Source organism: Podarcis vaucheri (genome assembly GCF_965113315.1).
Source record: "Podarcis vaucheri genome assembly, chromosome: 10".
NCBI classification, from domain to species: Eukaryota; Metazoa; Chordata; class Lepidosauria; order Squamata; family Lacertidae; genus Podarcis; species Podarcis vaucheri.
In genome coordinates, this window is record NC_138748.1 from 68,983,321 (window position 1) to 68,995,715 (window position 12,395).

Sequence of the window (12,395 nt, forward strand, 5' to 3'; positions counted from 1 at the left end):
GGGGAGAGTCGCAAGGGCCAAATAGAAAGACCTGGAGGGCCGCATTTAGCTCTTGGGGCAGAGCTTCCTCATCCCTGGTTAGGAAGAATCTCTAAGTTTAGCGTTGGCTCCATCTTCCCTGTAAAAGTCAGAGTGGGCAATGTGATGCCCTCTAGATGCTGTTGGACTCATATCTCCCAGTATCAGTTGGTCCTTTGCCTTTCCCGCCCCGACCTGGCCACAGTGATCCATGCAACGGTCATCTCCAGGCTTGACTACTGTAATTCGCTCTACGCGGGGCTGCCCTTGAAGCTGTCCCAGAAACTCCAGAGGATGCAGAATGCTGCAGCAAGGCTCCTCACGGGGTCTCTGCCATGGGAGCATATTCATCCAGTGCTTTTCAAGCTGCACTGGCTCCCAGTGGAGTACAGGGTCAGATTTAAGGTGCTGCTTTTGACCTTTAAAGCCCTTCACGGCCTAGGACCCTCGTACCTACGGGACCTCCTCTCCCAGTATGCCCCACGGAGAGCCTCAAGGTTAATAAATAGCAACACCCTAGAGGTCCTGGGCCCTAAGAAAGTTAGATTGGCTTCAACCAGAGCCAGGGCCTTTTCAACACTGGCCCCGGCCTGGTGGAACACTCTGTCTCATGAGACCAGGGCCCTGCGGGATCTGATCTCTTTCCGCAGGGCCTGTAAGACAGAGTTGTTCCGCCTGGCCTTTGACTTGGAGCCCCTCTTTCCTTTTTCCTTTTTTCTTTTTTCCTTTTTCCTGTTTTCCTTTTTCCTCCTGTGAGGAGGCTGCATTTTCATATCTTAATGTTTCAATATTTTAATGTTGTATTTTAATTTTGTTTTTAAGTTGTAATCATTTCAACTTGTTTTTATTATTGCTTGTAAGCCGCTCTGAGCCCGGCCTTGGCTGGGGAGGGCGGGGTATAAATAAAAATTTATTCCGGAGGAGGCGCGTTCTTCAACCATGAAATCAGTTGTTGAGACTGAAAGTCCGTGCTTCCTCACAGCTGTCTTAAGTCCCTTTCTCTCTTGGGCTTTTCCCAAGCAATCAGATGTGGGATGAAATCCACTGGGAGCAGTCAAGTACAACATTCCTTGTTTTGCTAGAGTGGATCTGCAAGAGAATGTTTGGTCCAGCCAGTTGAAACTTCCTGTTCCTTCTGGCGTGGAGCATCCTTCCTTGCATGTGACTAGTGGGTGGGCGTGAACTTTCCAGACCTGGTAAAAGGCCAAGTCACACTGCTACCATCCTCTCTCTTTGACCCTCCTGCATCACCGACTGTACTGCTGGCTGCCACAGCAGTTCCCCAAGCATAGCTGTCAACTTACAGATTTGAAAATAAGGGACCAGCAGCCTCAAAAATAAGGGATCAGCAGCCAAAATAAGAGATTTTAGTCAACCAGCTGAAATTCGAAGTTAAAAGGGACCAGATAATTTTGGAGAGCAGCGCCGGTTTTTAGCCCTTCATTTCCAGAGGTTGCTGCTCAAGACACCAGCCGATGAAACACTGCAATTAAATAACTGCAAGCAGCAACCACTTTTTGTGCAAAACGAAGTCCAAGCTACAAAGATGCTGCTGCAGTTCTGTATCTTTTCTCTCGTGCTCCATCTGCAGCTCTCAGTTCCATCAGGTGGGGCAGGAGGAAGGGGGGGAATAGCGCCCGAAGTAAACCCGCAGATCAGACCATCTATGGGAGAAGCGCTTGCGGTCCTTCCTCCACTTTCCCCCGCTATGGTTAGCCCTTGGAACACCTGCCCGCGCCTCCGCCTCCTCCTCTTCCTCCTCTCTCTGAACTGCTTTCTCCATGGTTGCCCTCGCTCTCCTCTCAAGGGTCCTCAGCAATTCATAGGGCGCGCCAGGCTGCCCATCTCATCCGGGTCCTTCGGTGGCGCAGCCGCAGTACGGCCTAGCGGGAGCGGTGGCAATGGGCAGAGGGGAGGCCCCGGGCAGAGACACTCAGTTCGGCGGCCGCGAGGAGGATGGTGGTGGAAGGGCCTGAGGCTCCTGCCAGTCCTGGTGGGGAGGGGCTCCTGGGGGCTGAGGCTGGTGAAAGGAGGCTGGAAGGGGGCGGGCTGGGCAGCCAAGCAACACACTTGGAGCCGCCCTCCTCCCTGGCCAGCAGGGAGGGAGGGAGAGGAGCTGCTTCCTTTGAAACCCGGGAAATTTAAGGGGCATCATCAATAAGAGACAGCAGCAGGACACAGCACTGGGATAAGGGAGTTTCCCACCAAATAAGGGACGGTTGACACCTATGTCCCCAAGTCATCTCCCATATGGGACAAAGCTGTTTGTACATGTTTGTACAACAATGCCTTCAGGGATCACACTGTGCTCTGCCTGATCGTAAGTAAAACTACTTTTTGTTGCTAATGAATAAGAATATGGTTTCTTTATTCTTTTAGGAGGGGTTCAAAGGGGATCTTAGCAGGAACACACAATTCAGTCTGAGCTAGATTGAATTGTATAATAGTAAAAGGCTCTGGCGAGTCAGCAACTTGTTTTCTGCTGCGTAAGAAGGGGGATGCCCTCTGCTAAGTGAAGAAACTTGCTAGCACAAGTTAGGAAGGATATTAATAATCAATATAACTTTTCCTGCCACCCTCAACATTCCCACATCAGAGACTGCGCCTGCATGCAGCTTGCCATGGCTCTGCCCTTTTCAGCCCTCTTCTGGTTCTGGGAGGCAGGGGTGTGGTCGCAGCAGGAGGGGGAGACATCCCTGCCTCTTCTCCAGCCTATCTCATCTCTGCCCCTTGGCTTCCCTCTTCCCACTCACCAGCTTCAGCTTCTACCTCTGAGTCTGGACTGCTCTCTGCCACAGCCTCTTCCTGCTCACTGAACCCTGTTGCCTCTTCAGTTTCCAGCGCCACCTCTTCCCAGTCTTCTCCCTCTTACCACTCTTCATTGTCCCAACACCTCTCCCCTGGCTCTGAGCCTTCTTCTCTTGGTGGCTACCCAGCTGGTTCCTCCCTCCATTCCTCTGCGTCCAACCAGTCCGTGACATCCACCATTGGCCACGGGGGCTGCCAATGATGGTAGCTGGAGTCCAATAACCTCTGTAAGGCACTGCATCGTCTACCCCTGGGATGAGTGGTCTGGTAGGTCCACTGTTCATCAACTGTCTTCTGCCAATGTTCACATCTCCCAGCACTGGGCTGTGGACATCTCCCCCGAAGGACATTGACTAGTCAAAGTTACAGAGGAGACTCTATAGGGCTGCCTTTTCTGTTTCCAGGGCGAGAGGGGTAGAAGAGGAAGGCAACAGCTTTGTCTCAGGGGACCCCCAGGAACTCCTGGCAACAAAGGAGGAGTGGTGAGTATTCTGAGCCCTGCCAGACCTGAGTCCTATGAAACAGAAAACAGAGTGTTGGATGGGATGGCGTGAATGCCATACAGATGTTTGTGTTTGTTTTCCAGACTGTCATTATTTGGGGGGTGAGAGTCATTCCCGTACCAGCCAATCCGGGTCGCCCAATTAAAGTGCATCATGAAACTGTGGGACTCACTTCTACAGGAGGCTGTGATCACCCCTGGAAAGTAGTAGAAATAGTAGTAATTTATTATTTATACCCCGCTCGTCTGGCTGGGTTTCCCCAACCACTCTGGGCAGCTTCCAACAAAGTATTAAAATACAGTGGTCTGTTAAACATTAAAAGCTTCTCTAAACAGGGCTGCCTTCAGATGTCTTCTAAAAGTCTGGTAGTTGCTGTTCTCTTTGACATCTGGTGGGAGGACGTTCCACAGGGTGGGTGCCACTACCAAAAAGGCCCTCTGCCTGGTTCCCTGTAACTTGGCTTCTTGCAGCGAGGGAACCACCAGAGGCCCTCGGAGCTGGACCTCAGTGTCCGGGCAGAACAATGGGGGTGGAGACGCTCCTTCAGGTATACTGGGCCGAGGCCGTTGAGGGCGTTAAAGGTCAGCACCAACACCTTGAATTGTGCTCAGAAACGTACTGGGAGCCAATGTAGGTCTTTCAAGACTGGTGTTATGTGATCTCGCTGGCCGCTCCCAGTCACCAGTCTAGCTGTCGCATTCTGGATTAGTTGTAGTTTCCGGGTCACCTTCAAAGGTAGCCCCACATAGAACGCATTGCAGTAGTCCAAGCGGGAGTTAACCAGAGCATGCACCACTCTGGCGAGACAGTTCGCAGGCAGATAGGGTCTCATCCTGTGTACCAGATGGAGCTGGTAAACAGCTGCCCTGGACACAGAATTGACCTGCCTCCATGGACAGGTGAGAGTCCAAAATGACTCCCAGGTTGTGCACCTACTCCTTCAGGGGCACAGTTACCCCATTCAGGACCAGGGAATCCTCCACACCTGCCCGCCTCCTGTCCCCCCAAAACAGTACTTCTGTCTTGTCAGGATTCAGCCTCAATCTGTTAGCTGCCATCCATCCATCCACCAAGTGTGGGATAATGCTTGCTTGACGTCATCTGACCTCTCCACAAGGATGAATGCTCATTGAACAGGTCATCCGGAAGCAAGCTTAGTTGGAGCATATCAACTGTGCAGTCCTTGCCGACGTGGCAACCTCCAGATTTCTTGACTACAGTTCCCATCATTCCCAGCCAGGCAAAAGTACTTGGGGTGTGGTCTGGGGAGAGGGGCGTGGCTGGGAAGATTTCCAAGGGCCAGGCAGAGAGGCTTGGAGCGCCACATCTGGACTCCCCAAACTCTGGAAGACCTGTTTTCCGAAGGGCTGTCATTTCAGAATTCTTCCCATTCCGGCTTTGCAACTTGGCCTTCGCCTCTCATTGCCTCGTGATTCTTCTTCTGTATCGACTGCTGCAGGGACAGCTATTCCTGAGTCACAGCTTTGCTTATTTCCTGCGGGCAGCTGTCACTTGCTCCCCCCCCCGCCACCTCGCCCCTTAACAGCTTTCTGCCAGTGTCCCATCTGCGACTGATGCGATTTGCGTCGCCGCTCTGAACACCGTAAGCGAGAGCAAATTCAGAAAAATGGACCACCACAGCCTGCCTGTGGCCTTCTGTTTTTTTTTTTTTAAAAATTTTATTGGGTTTTCACATTTTATATAGACAAAAACAAAAACACAAAAAACAAGTAAACACATAAACAAAGAAAAAAAAAAGAAAACAACAACAAACATATATACTTTCCCGAAAATGTTATTTCCTAACCCTGGTCATTGACTTCCCCCTACCCCCTCTCTTGCATCCCCATTTCCAAATTTATGTCAGCAAATTGGCATTTCCCTGTCTTAATATTAGTCCTTTTATAAAAGCAAACAAAATTAATTTTTTCTAAGTTGGACCTCAATTCCCTTCCATCGATTTCCCATTTTGTCTTGAATAATGATCTTTTTAACCAAATCCCATAATCATGAGTGTTGTTAGAACTTAATTTTTCCCTCCCTCCCATCCCCGGTTTGCGTCCCTTCCCAAAGCATGACCAAAATAACAGTTATTAGCCCGGGTTCCTCACGTCCGAGGCCCTCCAGTCTCTTTCAGTCCCTCTCCGCCGGTCTTGTTGGTAATCCTTTATGCCAGTCGTCACATCTCGAAAGAGTTCTTTCACCATCAATCCAAAGTCTCTTCCCATATTTGCAAACAGCTGCTGAAGAGTTTCCACAAGGCATGAATCTTGAAGGTAATCAAAGTCAGAGTCTATGTGGAGGCCCCGATTATATTTCTTTATTTTAAATTCCTTAATTTCAGAGACTCCCAGGGCCTCCACTTTCGTCTTCTGCATCTTTCGTGGATTTATAGTAGATTTACTCCAATAATCTCCTTGTTTGTATTCCACAGGCGTCAGCTTCTGCTCAGTATTTTCCCACATCACTTCTTCTCTTTCTTGTTTTGTCTTCTCCTCTTCTTTTATTATCATTTCTGGTTCAGCTGTGGATTCTTTCTCATTGAGGTCCTCGTTACATTCAGCAGGACTACTTGTTTCAGAAGTCAAGGTCATCAATTGTTCACTCATAGCCGTAGTCTGCTCTTGTAAGATTCCAACCAAATAAAACATCCTTTCGATTTCTCCCAGTATCTTTCCATCCACAGCCATTGTAGTTCCACAGAATTCCCTCTAGAGGGAATCTGGTTACTTAGTATTCTTTTTCCCCAACAGTCCTCTGTCTTGTTATTGTTTCTTTATTTCCAACAATTTTAGATCAATTGTAACTCTTTTTAATCCAGAGGTAACTTAGGTAGCAATTTTCCACTATTAACAGTCCGTTTGACAGCTTTGACAGCTGTCAAACTCTGCACTTCTTAAACCAGCTCCAAAGCAGGACGCTCCCGGGCCCGGGAGGGGGGGTTGTTTACCACAGAGCATAAAACATCCAACACTCCTCTCTCCTGCTCAAAATTTCCAAATCTTGGAAGTCACTGTCTTTTTTAAAACTCACCCTTTACAGGGTAGGCACTCCAGCTTAGTTCTTTTTTCGTTGCTCTAGATCGTCTGCAAGGTAGGGGGTGCGGACTTCCTTTTAGCACATCCCCCGATCGTCTCAAATTCAGTGGATAAATTTCTTAAAAGCCAAGTCCAAATTACTCACGGGTTGTTTTTTCAGCCGAATTTCAAGGAAGGAAGTCAGCGCTCTCCGGTCATGGCTCGCGGCTTCGCTCAGCAGAGGTAGCGATGGACTCTCAGTGCCGCGCCACCCCCCGTATCCCCTCCGCAGCCTTTAAAAAGGCTCTTCGCGAATCAGGGGGGGCGCTTAAGGCACCCGCCGAGTCTTCAGTCCGCAGGCACCGCGCCTGCGGTTTTAAGGGTCCCCGTGTCGCCGGCACGGCAAGACCCGTCCCCTGCTGAGCCGATTCCCTCCGGAGCTCGGAGGGAATCCGCCATTCCCAGATCGCGTCAACCCCGGAAGTCCTGCCTGTGGCCTTCTGGGGCATCATGTTGCTATTTCTAAACCACAAACCTGGTTAGAATTAGTTGCAGAACTGTTTTCCAATCGATCATGCCCATCTTTGATATCTAATCCTTTCCCCTTCCTTTATTATCTTCTTCTTTGAGCCTGTTTTGATGTGTTTTCCTGTTTGCTGGGGCTCCTTCACTGCTAGCAGGGTTCTCTTAATACCGTATTTTTCCATGTACAGTGGTGCCTCACAAGACGAAAAGAATCCGTTCTGTGATTCTCTTCGTCTAGCGGTTTTTTCGTCTTGCGAAGCAAGACCATTGACAGATTAGCGGATTAGCGCTATTAGCGCTATTAGCGGCTTTTAGCGGCTTATCGGCTTATCGGATCAGCTGATAAGCAGTTTAGCGGCTTAGAAAAAGGGGGGAGGGGAAAAAACCCGCACGAACTCGCAAGACATTTTCGTCTTGCGAAGCAAGCCCATAGGAGATTTGTTTTGCGAAGCACCTCCAAAACGGAAAACTCTTTTGTCTAGCGAGTTTTCCGTCTTGCGAGGCATTCGTCTTGCGGGGCACCACTGTATAAGACTAGGTTTTTCCCCTTTAAAATAATGTCAAAAATTAGGGGGCATCTTATACACAGATACATCTCCCCCCCCCCATTTTCTTAAATCTGAGTCCCCAAAAATAGTCTTATACTTGGGGGCATCTTATAGACGGAAAAATATGGCCGATGGCATTGCTAACCTCTGTTTTGTAATGTCCAGGGCATTTGATCCTTTCTTGGTATACAGATACTTCACAACAATGAACTGGGGGCAAAAAGACAGTGCTGAGCTAGTTGGGACAGTGGGTCTTTCACTGTAGTTCTGTGGGAGTTTAGTATTGATTCAGGGTTCGGTGCCAGGATGCCTGGGCTGCAGGAAGCAGGGGTGCATCAGCTCAGCAATGAAGAAACACTGAGGATCTGATATCTTGGATGCTTGCAATAGATTGTTGTGGGATAACCAGCATGCTTAAATCTAATTAATACATGAAAGGGTTAAGACCATAGAGTAAGCTGTCCTGCCAGGCTTAGCTCGGTCACTCCCCCTCACCTTGGGAGGAAAGTAATCAAGCATATTGTTCCCCTTCAGTCTACCTGAGAAGCTCAGCATGTGAAGAGGTTTGAGCTGGTTGCTGCAGCTCAGACCGCATGGCTCTTACAAGCCATAATTTAGGAACTTAGTTACCACTGTACTAAGACATGTTTACTGCCTGTGTTTTTCTGGCTGATGTATGGGAAAACACATTAACTCAATCTTTGAAGAGTTTGTAAGCAAACCAATCTAAATTTGCCAAATGTGTGGTCTTTTTTATGCTGAGGGAAGAGGGGAACTTTGAAAGGAACTTAGAAGGGCAAGTTTCAAAAATCTAACAGCCTCTTTTCCGCTCTTTACTTTGTTGCATATTTTGCGATTTTAAATCTCTGACGGGGTTCTCTCACCAGCTAGCCCTTGTGCCAAACCTGGATCATGGCATTTAGAGAATATATACCTATTTTCCCCCCTTGCCACCAACAATTATAATTATAATGATAATAATAATTTATTATTTATACCCTGCAAATCTGGCTGCGCTTCCCCAGCCACTCTGGGCGGCTTCCAAAAACATATTAAAATACTGTGATACATCAAACATTAAAAGCTTCCCTGAACAGGGCTGCCTTCAGAAGTCTTATAAAAGTTTGGTAGTTGTTGTTCTCTTTGACATCTGGTGGGAGGGCGTTCCACAGGGAGGGTGCCACCACCGAGAAGGCCCTCTGCCTGGTTCCCTGTAACTTGGCTTCTCGCAGTGAGGGAACCAGCAGAAGGCTCTCGGAGCTCGACCTCAGTGTCCGGGCAGAACGATGGGGGTGGAGACGCTCCTTCAGGTATACTGGACCGAGGCTGTTTAGGGCTTTAAAGGTCAGCACCAACACTTTGAATTGTGCTCAGAAACGTACTGGGAGCCAATGTAGGTCTTTCAAGACCAGTGTTTTGTGGTCTCGGCTGCTGCCCCCAGTCACCAGTCTGGCTGCCACATTCTGGATTAGTTGTAGTTTCCGGGTCACCTTCAAAGGTAGCCCCACGTAGAGCGCATTGCAGTAGTCCAAGCGGGAGATAACCAGAGCATGCACCACTCTGGCGAGGCAGTCCGCAGGCTGATAGGGTCTCAGCCCACGTACTAGATGGAGCTGATAAACAGCTGCCCTGGACACGGATTTGACCTGTGCCTCCATGGACAACTGTGAGTCCAAAATGACTCCCAGGCTGCTCACCTGGTCCTTCAGGGGCACAGTTACCCCATTCAGGACCAGGGAGTCCTCTACAGCTGCCTGCCTCATGTCCCCCTAAAACAGTACTTCTGTCCTGTCAGGATTCAACCTCAATCTGTTAGCCACCATCCAACCTCCAACCACCTCCAGACACTCATAGGGTTGATGTTGATGCAAACCTCTCCACCCATACCTTTTGTTTGTTTGCATTAGTGCATCTGTCTTTTCAACAGGGAGAGGATGGCCCAGCTGGTCGGAAGGGAGAAAAGGGAGATCCTGGACTTTCTGTAAGTGGCTTATTCATAGATTCGTGACTCTTTGGGGCCATCTGTCAAGGATTCATCAGCTGTCATTTTTTGGGGTCCCTTCCAACCCCACACTTCTCTGATTCTGTGACTGATTCCGTTTTGCAAAACTCTCCAAAACCCTCAGGAAATGAGCAAGAAGTTTGGTCATAATAATAATAATAATAATAATAATAATAATAATAATAATAATATATTATTTATACCCCGCCCATCTGACTGAGTTTCCCCAGCCACATGTTCCAATTAACATTTGCAAAAAAGCCTGAAGCGTTTTTGTTAGGGATTGCAGGAAAAGACCTGCCCAGGAAATTGAGGAACATTTTCATGTATGTGACAACAGCAGCAAGAGTCTTAATAGCACAAGGATGGAAGAACGAAGAAATCCCGACCAAAGAACTGTGGCAAAAGAAACTGATGGACTATGGGGAATTGGCGAAACTGACACACAAACTGCGTGATAAGGACAACTGTGACTTTAAAGAAGAATGGGAACCTTTTACAGAATATTTAAAGAAACAACAAACTGAATCAGACTCCTTGGCAGGTTTTTAATAAACAGACACAAATTTATTATTGGTAACATATAGATAAATTAAGGATCTTTACAATTTTATAATATGCAGAGATTAACATGTGCTGAAAAACCAGAGAGAGGAGCGGAGGGAAGTCTGGCAGGGGTGGGAGGGTCGGGTTTTTGCTTGGGGAGGGGGGGAGGGGGAAAAGGGGGGGAAATGAGGATATGTTTTTGATAAATTGTTATGTTGAAACTATTAATAAAAAATAAGAGTTTCCCCAGCCACTCTGGGCAGCTCCCAATCGAGTGTTAAAAACAATACATTAAATATTAAAAACTTCCCTAAACAGGGCTGCCTTCAGGTGTCCTTTAAAAATAGGATAGTTGCTTATTTCCTTGACATCTGATGGGAGGGTGTTCCACAGGGTGGGTGCTACCACCGAGAAGGCCCTGTGGTAAAGGGCAAGCTGGGGTGGGGTGGGGTCGGACTTGGTTTGGCTGCCCCAGAGGGATGTCTCCCCCTCTTCCTGCTTGGCAGGGGGTTGGACTCGATGGCCCTTGTGGTCTCTTCCAACTCTATGATTCTATGATTCTATGATTCTTCCTTTCCTCCTGATTGCCTTTAGTGGAGCAGAAACTCAGTGGGTGGGGTGGAACAGGAAAGGAGGTTTGTGGGTAATGAGGAACGAGGGATGGAGGCTCACACCCAGGGCCGGATTTAGGTTTGATGAGGCCCTCAGCTACTGAAGGTAATGGGGCCCTTGATATGTCCAGCTGTGCTTTCTCAACAACAAATGGTCGTTGTTTTTGTGTGTGGAATATATGCTATCTGGTAATTTATGGACCTAAATAGGTATCTAAGGGACGCGGGTGGCGCTGTGGTCTAAACCACAGAGCCTAGGAATTGCCGATCAGAAGGTCGGTGTTTTGAATCCCCATGACGGGGTGAGCTCCTGTTGCTCGGTCCCTGGTCCTGCCAACCTAGTAGTTCGAAAGCACATCAAAGTGCAAGTAGATAAATAGGTACCACTCCAGCGGGAAGGTAAACGGTGTTTCCATGCACTGCTCTGGTTCGCCAGAAGCGGCTTAGTCCTGCTGGCTACACGACCAGGAAAGCTGTCTGCGGACAAACACCGGCTCCCTCAGCCTGTTAAGCAAGATGAGCGCCGCAACCCCAGAGTCGTCCGCGACTGGACTTAACTGTCAGGGGTCCCTTTACCTTTAATAGGTATCTAAAGCCATTTGCTTTAGATACTACCAACATAAGTTTGACCAAACTGTGGGAGGCAGTGGAAGACAGGAGTGCATGGCGTTCTCTGGTCCATGGGATCACAAAGAGTCGGACATGACTAAACGACTAAACAACAACAACAAAGCCATTTGCACATGTTGCCCTGCAACCAGTCCTTGCAGAATGTAGGCACCCTATATATAGAAAGGAGCAAACCAGTGATATTTTAGGGAGCATGCTAGCAGGTGGGGCCCATGACTTACACCCCGTTGCGGGGATTCAAACCGCCAATCTTCTGATCTGCAAGTTCTAGGCTCTGTGGTTTAACCCACGTCCCTGCGCTGAAAAGTAAACATACCTAATTCACACTTTCAGAAACACAGCACACGCATTCTTCGAAATTTTGAATTGTACTTCTCCAGACACATTATGAGCACAAATATGCATATCCCAGAGTAAGGTGTTCACATAAATTCATATATTATTGGGAATAACATAGAGAGACATACTATATTTAGGGGGAAATGCTTTGCAAAAGTGTCTCTATTCGAGAAGGGGGAGTCATACATTAGGATAAATTCATGCTAGAATGCTGAAGAATTTTCATGATTTTATATATTATACACACACACACACAATATTTTTAATTGAATGATTTTATGTTACAAAAAACAATACAACCATACTACCACTAAATATAATTAAGAAATAAAAATTACATACATCAATATTTAGTTTTCTCATTTGTTATTTACCATCTTATTTCCTCCCAAACATTCCATACAAAAACACACATATGTGCAGACACCCGCACACAAAATGATAATAATGAAAGTAAATATATATATATACATTATAAAAGTGTAAACTAATATGGGGAATCCAACTTAAGACAGGAAAACCAAGGAACTGAGAGAAGCTTAAACTGCAGCGTTTGCCCACCCCGGCAGGCAGAATCTACTTTGAGTGCCAGGCAAGAGTAAGCTGGGAAGTAGAGTTTGCAGGATCCTAACCTCCGCATTTCTGCTTTGTTGCGGCCACAGGTGGGAGACGTAAAGGACATTGTCAGGAGCGAGATGAGCGACAAAGATGGTGAGCAAAGCCAAAGCAGCCCCTCTCCCCTCCCCCCCGCCCCCAATATTGAGACTGGCAGCCCCTGAGACTCCTCTACTGTAAATTGGATCAATTTGAATACTGGCACAGTCTTGCCTGTCAAAGCAAATTTCACC

General features: G+C 47.7%; 1 protein-coding gene across 1 annotated transcript in view; it reads left to right on the forward strand.

Annotated features, from left to right (window-relative positions):
- LOC309541196 (uncharacterized protein) overlaps nt 1–12,395 on the forward strand; it is a 228,940-nt gene that overhangs the window by 194,691 nt on the left and 21,854 nt on the right. Inside the window, exons 81-83 of the mRNA XM_082238687.1 lie at nt 3,231–3,308; nt 9,347–9,400; nt 12,210–12,258. Coding sequence (XP_082094813.1) covers nt 3,231–3,308; nt 9,347–9,400; nt 12,210–12,258 — 181 coding nt within the window. The remainder of the gene's footprint in view (nt 1–3,230; nt 3,309–9,346; nt 9,401–12,209; nt 12,259–12,395) is intronic.